General features: G+C 35.9%; 1 protein-coding gene across 1 annotated transcript; it reads left to right on the top strand.

Moving 5' to 3' along the window:
* Positions 1-2042: 2042 nt before the first annotated feature.
* On the top strand, positions 2043-2702 carry LOC137617517 (uncharacterized). The gene has a single exon (XM_068347535.1). The coding sequence runs from the start codon at positions 2043-2045 to the stop codon at positions 2700-2702; it is 660 nt and encodes a 219-aa protein (XP_068203636.1).
* Positions 2703-10000: the final 7298 nt, after the last annotated feature.

Raw genomic sequence — 10000 nt, 5'->3', positions numbered from 1 at the left:
ATTGAGCTTATCATTTTCATCACGATCATGTGTTACGCAAATATGGAATATTTCTATCAAAGTACCATTGGACCCGCCTACCTATCTCCTAAATTACACTATAAACAAGGTAAGAGAAAAGCTTATGTGATAAGTGTTTTATTACCTATACTTACCCAAATTATACGTACCTAACCTGTGCTTACTTACTTACTTTTACGGGTTTATTTTTCGCCCTCCATCAAACACTAAAGGTCTGTTCGAGCGGGCCTTGGTGTGTGAAAAAATAATTTCTTTCCAGTTAATATTTTGCTCTGTATCATTATCAGTTATTTCGCTAGCATTTGTATTCAGGCTTAATAGTTTTCAGGTCACTATTATAACACTTTCTAAAAAGATAAGTCTTCAGGTTTTTCTTGAAAGCTGCCACATTATTGCTATTCTTGACATCGAGTGGAAGGTCGTTAAAGAGTCTCGGTGCAGCATAACTGAACGTTCTTCCTCCTATTGCATGATTCACACTAATTTCGAATAGTCTATGTGGGTCATCAGCATGTCTAACTCTCACAGCGGCGCTGGTAGCTTCAGGGTAGGGGACCAAGCAATCACGAAGATATTTAGGCTTATTACTTGTAAGTGCTCTGTGAGTCAACAAGCAAATTTTAAATTCAATTCTAGCCTTAACAGGTAACCAATGTAGATCGATCAATGCAGGAGTTATTCTCTCCCTTAGTTTAATGCCTTTTATCAGTCTAGCCGCCCGGTTTTGTACATTTTGAAGCTTTCTTAGTAATGTATTGGGCAATTTGTAGTACAGAGAATTGCAATAATCAAGCCTTGATATTACATGACTCATCACTAAAATTTTTGTACTGCCCTCTGTTAAATATTTTCTAATAAATGCTATGTTTCTCAGGTGATAGTTACATACTTTCACTGTGTTCACAATTTGGTCCCTCATTGACAAATTACAATCTATCAGTACACCCAAATTTTTCACAACAGGCACAATCCCAACATCAACATCACCAATTTTTATACTTTGAATTAACAGGTAATTCTTTAAAGCCACCTTTGTGCCAAAGAACATACATTCTGTTTTATCATCATTTAATTTGAGCTTTTTCCTCTGCATCCATGTTTTTATTTCAGTCATCATCTCATCAATTTTCTTCTCTGTATCTTGTGTTGTTGAAATTGAGAGGTAAAACTGAGTATCATCTGCATATAGTTTAAAACCCACTTTTTGTTTTTTCAAGATGTGTGATAGCTCGATAGTATAAATGTTAAACAAGATAGGGCCCAGTACACCCTTCATAAGAATTCTCTCATTGGATCGGTTTCCAGAAACTTCTACAATAGTCTTCCAGTTCACTAGGTAACTTCGCAAAAAAATTCAGTGCTTCCTCAATCACTCCAATAGCTTTAAGTCGTCAAGTAAGTACTCTTGCACTACAGTGTCAAAAGCAGCACTAAGATCTCACATAATCAAAATTCCACACTTCCCCCCATCAAGAAGGCCTATCATATCATTCATTATTGAGCATAAGGTAGTTTCTGTAGAATTATTAGCTCTGTAGGCCGATTGATTTTCCAGGAATACCTCTAACTCATCTAGTTAAGAGTAAAGTTGAGAGTAAAGTGAAGTAGAAGATATTCTGACAATTTGCAAGGGAAAAAAGTAGACATGGACAAAAACATGTATATGAGAATGACCGATAATAGATATTTGCGCTAATTTGGAAACTCAGATTTAAATTTCCGCCATTGTGTTTATCCATCAGTCCTTTAGTCCATCTATGTTTCGTGTGATATCGTCATCCTTACCTTTTATGTATTTATGTTGATTACCTATTACAAGAAGTTATATTTGTGTTTACAGATACTTACTACTCATTAAGCATAACTACCCTGTTAACTATCTTGTCTTCTTTTAAACAGTATATCATTATAAATTAGTCTTAAAAATAAAGTCATTCAGGAAGGATCTATCTGAGTTTTGTTTCCATCTTAATATACTTCAATGGCGACGAGGAACTGACTCACGAAAGGGAAAATTAAGGATGGTGCATTTGGGTAATATAGCAGCATATGACAAATCCGAGGACTTTGAAGATTATGTCGAAAGGTTTGATCAGTTCTGCTTAGCAAATGACATAACAGAGCAAGATAAGAAACTGGCAGTATTCTTGAGCGCCGACGGACTTCTGACAACATTGCTTGCCCCTAATAAGCCCTCATCAAGGACTTATCAAGAACTTACTGAGCTTTTGGAAAATCACCTCCACCCAAAACCCATCCTGATAGCTGAACGTTTCAAGTTTTACAATAGGAAACAACGTCCAGGAGAATCCATCACTGATTATGCAACGGAGCAACGGAAATTGGCGGAAACATGTCAGTTTGGTGCTTTTCAAGAGGAAGCTTTAAGAGACTTGTTTGTTATTGGATTGGCCAACCACTCGGCACAGAGTAAACTATTAAGTGAACAGGCGCTTGACTTAAAGAAAGCATTTTCGATTGCGTTAAGTCAGGAAATGGCTGATGAAAACGTCACGAAGATTCAGGGTCAAACTCAGGAGGTAAACAAAGTTGTTGGGCCGACAGCTTGTCTCAAGTGTTATCGTTGCGGGAAGACAAACCATAAGGCTGATGTTTGTTTCCATAAGGATACTGAGTGTAATGGGTGTCATAAAAAAGGACACCTTCGTAGAATGTGCTGAATGGAAAATCACACCACAGTCAATCAAAATTTGAAATATGGAAGACAAGGAAGGAAACGATCGACGGTCAACATGGCAGAGGAGGAGACCAGCGGCTCGGAAGAAGAAACTACAGAGTGCAAACTGCAGGATGAATTGGTGCATACATTGAAATACTGTGTTAAGAAAATGAAAGCAAGACACAATAAGGTTCCAGAGATAATAGTGAAAGTTAAATTAAATGGGATACCAATTGATATGGAATTGGACACAAGAGCTTCTGTGTCACTGATTAGTGAAGAGTTCTACGCTAAACATTTGGAAAATACAGTACTTCAATCCAGCGATATTGTGCTGAAAACCATGACGGGAGAAAAAATAGAAGTTGTCGGGATGTGTTACATAACTATGGAAGTTCATGGACACAGAGTGGAGGAAGTGCCAGTGTATGTGGTACAGGGGAATGGACCTGCCTTATTCGGTAGGGACTGGCTGCATTTTGCTAAATTTGACTAGAAAAAGTTAGCTGTAAATCATTTATATTCTGGTACTCTGAAAACCTCAAAGTTAGAAGAACTGTTAAGGAAATATGGTGATGTCTTTGATGGTAAACTGGGTACAGCCAAGAATATAAAGGCTCATATTCGTGTAAGAAAGGATGCAAAACCAATCTTTTATAAAGCGAGGACAGTTCCTTATGCAATCAGGGATGCTGTGAATGCAGAACTTAAAAGACTAGAATTGGAAGGAATTATTTAGAAAGTTGAATATAGTGAATGGGCGGCACCGATAGTGCCAGTTTCAAAAGACAACGGTTCTATTAGGATCTGTGGTGACTTCAAGGTCACCATAAATCGTTATGTGGAAAACCCTGAACATCCAATGCCAAATCCAGATGAACTTTACCAGCGACTGAACGGTGGAAAAACTTTCTCAAAGTTAGATTTATCACAAGCTTATCAGCAAGTGGAATTAGATGAGGAATCTAGGAAATATGTCACAATCAACACACCACTTGGTTTGTACAGATATACCCGTTTACCATATGGTGTCTCGGCAGCACCACAACTTTTTCAGTCTTTAATGGATAAAGTTCTGCAAGGAGTACCTTGTGGATGCAACATAGATGATATTAGTCTTACTGGGAGAACCGAAGCTGAACATTTACACAATCTTGAAAAGGTACTTGAGCGATTGCACATCAATGGGTTGAAATGTAATTTGTTGAAATGTGAATTTATGAAGCCCTCCTTGAAATATTTGAGTTTCATTGTGGATGAAGAGGGTATCCATATGACGGAGGATGCCATTGCAGCAGTCACGGATGCACCAAGGCCAGGATCAAGGTCTGAAATGCAATCCTTCCTAGGGCTGGTAAACCATTACCGTCGCTATGTGCCAAATCTCTCATCAGTCGCAGCGCCTCTCACTGGATTACTGCATAAAGACAGAAAATGGCATTGGTCAGTAGAGTGTGAAAGAGCTTTTTCCGAGATTAAAACAATGCTGACCACTGAAACAGGAGTATTAGTGCACTATGATTTGAGTAAACCTGTGACGTTGGCAGTAGATGCATCACTCAAAGGACTTGGTGCAGTGCTTTCCCATATCACCAGTAACGGAGAGAGACCAATTGCTTATGCATCAAGGATGTTAACACCCACTGAACGTAACTATTCCCAAATTGAGAGTGAGGGTTTGGCAATCATCTTTGGACTACGGAAGTTTCATCAATATTTACATGGTCGTAAATTCACCCTTATTACAGATAACAAACCAATGTCATACATTCTGGGACCCAGGAAGGGCATTCCAGTCCTTGCAGCTGCAAGAATACAACGCTGGGCTATACAGTTAGCAGCTTATGATTATGACATTGAATTACGTCGTTCAAGTGACAATGGAAATACTGATGCACTCTCACGGTTGCCTTTACCAGATTGTGACTCCGATGCATCAGATAAGCTTGTAAACTGGACACAAGAAGCAACTGCAATTAACAGGCACCAGGTGAACTCTCTTCCTGTAACAGCGAAATCTGTTGCAAGGGAAACTTTGCATGATGCTGTACTGGCTAGAGCTTTATATTACACAAGAAATGGATGGCCAGACTCTGAGGACATAGCACAGGAACTGAAACCCTTCCATAGCCGTCAGCATGAGTTTTCAATTGACGAGGGATGTCTTCTATGGGGTGCCAGGGTGGTAATACCGTCTAGATATAGGACTCAAATCTTAGAAGAGCTACATGGTGGGCATCCGGGGATTGTTAGGATGAAGGGATTAGCTCGCTTGCATGTGTGGTGGCCGAATATCGATCAAGATATTGAAAACACTGTGCAAGGGTGCTCGGCTTGTCAGGCTACTCAGCCAATGCCAACTCGTGCTGAGGGTAATCAGTGGAAATGGCCTTCTGGTCCGTGGAAAAGAGTACATGTTGATTTCGCAGGACCATTCCTGGGACAAATGTACCTCATTATGATTGACGCATTTCCAAAATGGCCAGAAGTACACCCAATGAAATCAATTACAACTATGAATACCATCGAGATCATGCGGCGGGTATTTGCTCAGCATGGGGCTTGTGTAGAGCTCGTGTCTGATAATGGAAGACAGTTTGTGGCTGAGGAATTTAAAGAGTTTATGACCCAAAATGGTGTAGAGCATATACTGATACCCGCTTATCACCCAAGCAGTAATGGGCAGGCCGAAAATACAGTAAGAACGTTCAAACAAGGAATGAAAAGGGCGATTAAAACATTGCAATCGTGTAATACATCTTTAAATACCAAGTTGTGTCAATTTCTACTGACTAACCGAACTACACAACAAAGCGCACGCCTGCAGAGCTCATGGGTCGGCAGTTGCGCACTCGCCTTGATTTATTACACCCAGATGCATCTCAGAGAATTGAAAGAAAAGCCTCAGAAAACGAGAAACTAATGAGGGAACTCGATATAGGGGACGTGGTACTGGTTCGGGATTATCGTCAAAATACCAAGAAGGGCATATGGACTCGAGGAGTTGTGGTTCTTAAATTGGGTCCATGTACATACAATGTACAAGTGGACGGTAACTTAATATGGAAGAGGCATATTGATCAAATGAGACTGATCTCCAATGATTCTCAAAATAACAAAAATGAACTTTTAGCACGTGATTTTTCAGAGTTGATCAGCTATCCAGACCCGCCATTACCAAAAGAGTTCATAAATACTCGTGAAGAGTTAGGTGATGAAGTTGCAGGTGCAGAGAAGAATGAAATCCCAAATGTAGAAGAAAAGGAGGCGGCAGCTGCAGAAAAATTATCTGGAAATGGTAAAACTTCTGATGACTCACCTGATGGATCGATATCTGAATTACCAAAACCTCAAAGGTCTAGCAGACAAAGTAGACCACCTGACTATTTTAGAATGTAAAATGATTAATAATATTATGCATGTTTTGTATTATTTATTCGAAGCTATGCCGCCATTTAATTATTGATTGTTTTATCCCTTTATTTGCTTTAATCTTTCATTCTTTTTCGCGAGGGGAAAAGGTTTTATGTATTTACGTTGATAACTACCTATTACAAGAGGTTATATTTGTGTTTACAGATACTTACTGCTCATTAAGCATAACTACCCTGTTAACTATCTTGTCTTCTTTTAAACTGTATATCATTATGAATTAGTCTTAAAAATAAAGTCATTCAGGAAGGATCTATCTGAGTTTCGTTTCCATCTAAATATACTTCATTACCTATGTGTGTTCTTATATAAGATGAATAACTCCCAGTGCTCAATTTTAGCTCTCCTACTTACATAATATTTAACGTTTATTTGTGAATTGTATTTACATAATAAAAATAACTGGTGAAATACCGATAATTTTACTGACAAAAAAAAAAAAAAAAAAAAAAAAAAACCGAAAATCTTAATAGGAAAAAAAATCAATCGAGGTTGAAATATGAATGCTATTTTTCTTTCATTTCAGGTAGTTTGACTTAAGCTAATTTTCCACAAAAATAACATTAGATTTTGGATAAAATTCCGACAGTGACAGCTATATAGATCGTATGCTGAGCCTTGATATATAGATCGTCAGGACCCTGTCTAAGGAATACGAAAAATTTTTGTTACTTAAAGACCTGCATGAAAAATATGGCGATATCATAGGATTGCGTGAGATTAGAAGAACTTTGAAACATTATACAGAGTTTAAACCGGCTATATATTTTGCTTTTGACAACACGAAAGAAGCAAAGAAGCTGTTTTCTTATTGATACAAATCTTACAGGTAACAGAGGAATTTTGTATTACTAGCGATAGAATTGATTAATTATCGAACTGGATAAGAAATAAACTAAAGATCATTCAAATGTATAATCCAACAGCATCCAATAAAGAAGAAGAAATCAATACTGTGAATGAAGTACTGGAAATATCCATGAAGAAGCAAAGGACTAAATTCATATATGTCCTGGGTGATATCAATGCTAAAGTTTGTCAAACGAATAAGAAAAAAAACAGGCGTTGGTAATTTTGGAGTAGGCACAAGAAATGACAGAGGAGTCATGTTTGGAAAATTTGATGAAGAAAAAATCTTAAAATCATGAATCTTCTTGTATTAAGAGAAACATAAAAATTGGAAAGGGAAAGGCTGAAATAGAGTAAAGAAAACCAAATAAAAAAAAAAGGTTTCTGTTATCAGTCACAAGGTTATTTTAGTTAAAGAGACAATAGTGTTAAAAAAGTTCAACTCAAGTGATGATGTAATGGTGAGATACCTTATTAAGATGTAAAGGAGAAGAGAGAAAAAAAATCAAGAAACAAAAACACACTTGTTGTAAGAGAAAAATCTATTGAGTTTAGTTTAGCAATACAAAATAGGTACTCCCAGCTACACAATGAAATGGAAAAAATTTAAGAAGAAATAAACAATAATTTAACAAAATTCTCAATGATATCAGCATGAGACATAGGAGGAGAAGATCCTAAACATAATCAATGAAAAGATTAAAAACCTAATAAAGAAAAAGTTACAAATAAGACTTGAATATATCAGAGAAGAAATAAAATTAGGAGAAGTATCTAAAACAATAAACATTCATAACCCAAGACACTTGTTAAAACAATAAGACATAATTTGAGGAAACTAAAGAATGGAAGAAGTATAACCAAAAAATTGAATAGTGTGCCAACTGATGTTTGCTCTGAAGGAGAAATATGGATATATAAACAATAGAGATGAAGTAATAAAAATTGCAGAATATCTATGTACAATAAAATAAAAAAAAAAAACATAAAAAATTAACTTTGAAAATATAATATTGAAACACCTGAGCTGGTGCCAAACAAACGTAACGGAGGGGAAGGTAGAGACAGCATTAAGCGGTATGAAAAGAGGAAAAGCTGCAGGAATAGATGGTCTAGAAATTCATTTAATAAGAGATTAAGGAGTTTTCATAGTAGTAAAACGCACTGAACTCTACTCCCAAATGTTTACAAGTATGCTCTTTACCATGGAAAAGACTATCATATTTCACTAAAAGGGTGATACAAAAGACCTGAAAACTTACCGCCCATAATATGTACAATATTTACAAAGATCGTATTAGGCCGAATAGAAAGACACAGACCTTGAGCAAGTAAGAAAGCCGGCAAGCTTTAGAATAGGATATTCAACAACTGACCATATCCATATAATTACCCACTTAATGAAAAAAAAAAAAAATTACTGACTTTGACATATCACTAAATATGTCATTTATAGCTGATGAAAAAGGGTTTGAGCTATTTTTATTTCAGCAGTAATGAAAACCCTTGAAAGACATGGAAATGGATGAAGCTTATATCGGAACACTTGAAGATAGATATACATGAAGTAGAGTAATCCTAAATGTAACAATAGCTTGTGAAAATTTTTCGGCTGAGAAAGGACTTAGACGGGGAGACCCCATCTCTTCTAAATTACTCACACCATTACTAAAAAATATTTTTAAGGAATGTGATTGGTAAAATTTGAGAATTTTACTAATGAGGAATACTTAAACAACATAGGATATCCAGATGGCATAGTTATGTTTGATAAATCATGGGAGGTACTAAAAAAATAATAGAAGATTTGAGTAAAGAAAGCACACATTTCGGACTGAAAATTATTATGAGTTAGTCTAAGATAATATACACTAAAGATGCAGAAATCAAATAAAAGATATGGGCGTACCTCTAGATATTGTTAATATATATATTTAAAAAAAAGTTCAGTGATGAAGAGAGAGAGAGAGAGAGAGAGAGAGAGAGAGAGAGAGAGAGAGAGAGAGAGAGAGAGAGAGAGTCTGGGTGTTGCGAGTCATTGGTTGTTGGATTAGGTTTTATAAGTAACATATTGAATATGTTGCGATATTAAGATGTTTCCTTAAGAAAAAAGCTCAATTTGGAAATATCAATTCATTTATAATGATAGATTATTTGAAATAATTCAAATTGAAATAGAAATAATCTTTTGCTGGAAGTAAAAGTTGTATTATTTAGGTTGATGTACTTTGACATGCATATTGGCAATTAATCAGAACAATATTAGGAGTTAAATAGCATGACAAATTTAAAAATTAATCTAAGAGAGATTACTGGATTACCATTTGTAGATGATATCATGATGAGGGGTAGATGGAGATTGGGTATGCTTTTCTCACTCCACAAGCGAGATTAGTTCACCAAACGTTCAGTTGGGCTCCACTATGCACTATAAGAGTTGGAAGACCCAGCTCTACATGCTCAAGACTATGAAACGTGAAGTAGTAGATGGTGAAACAGAAGTATTAAATTAAAAGCTCAAGAAAAAAAAGAATGGCGAAATCTAGCCGAGGCCCATTGCGTCAATAGTCATTGGAGGAGATGATGATGATACAGATAATTAAATACTTGGTATTCAATGAGCTTAGAGTAATGCAATGGAATATGAAAATATAAAATTTATCTTTGTCCAGTGTGTGTGTATATATATATATATATATATATATATATATATATATATATATATATATATATATATATATATATATATATATATATATATATATATATATTATAAATAATCTATGAATATTTTCTTTCAATTTTACTATTACATCTGTGCATGAAAATCTCTCTCTCTCTCTCTCTCTCTCTCTCTCTCTCTCTCTCTCTCTCTCTCTCTCTCTCTCTCTCTCTCTCTCTCTCTCTCTCTCAAGAACAACGATTCTTTCAGAAATATGGATTAAGACCATAAATTTTACATAAGATAGTCACTAAAAAAGGTAAATCAAACAATAAAAGGAAAGACATCTGAAGTAA

This window comes from Palaemon carinicauda, chromosome 23 (assembly GCF_036898095.1).
Source record: "Palaemon carinicauda isolate YSFRI2023 chromosome 23, ASM3689809v2, whole genome shotgun sequence".
NCBI lineage: Eukaryota > Metazoa > Arthropoda > Malacostraca > Decapoda > Palaemonidae > Palaemon > Palaemon carinicauda.
The sequence above is the reverse complement of the archived record's forward strand: the minus strand, read 5'-3'. Positions and strand labels throughout refer to the sequence as shown.

What these genes read in the sequence shown, in the direction of transcription:
- LOC137617517 (XM_068347535.1), top strand. Translation starts at nt 2,043, where the DNA reads ATGGTGCATTTGGGTAATATAGCAGCATATGACAAATCCGAGGACTTT.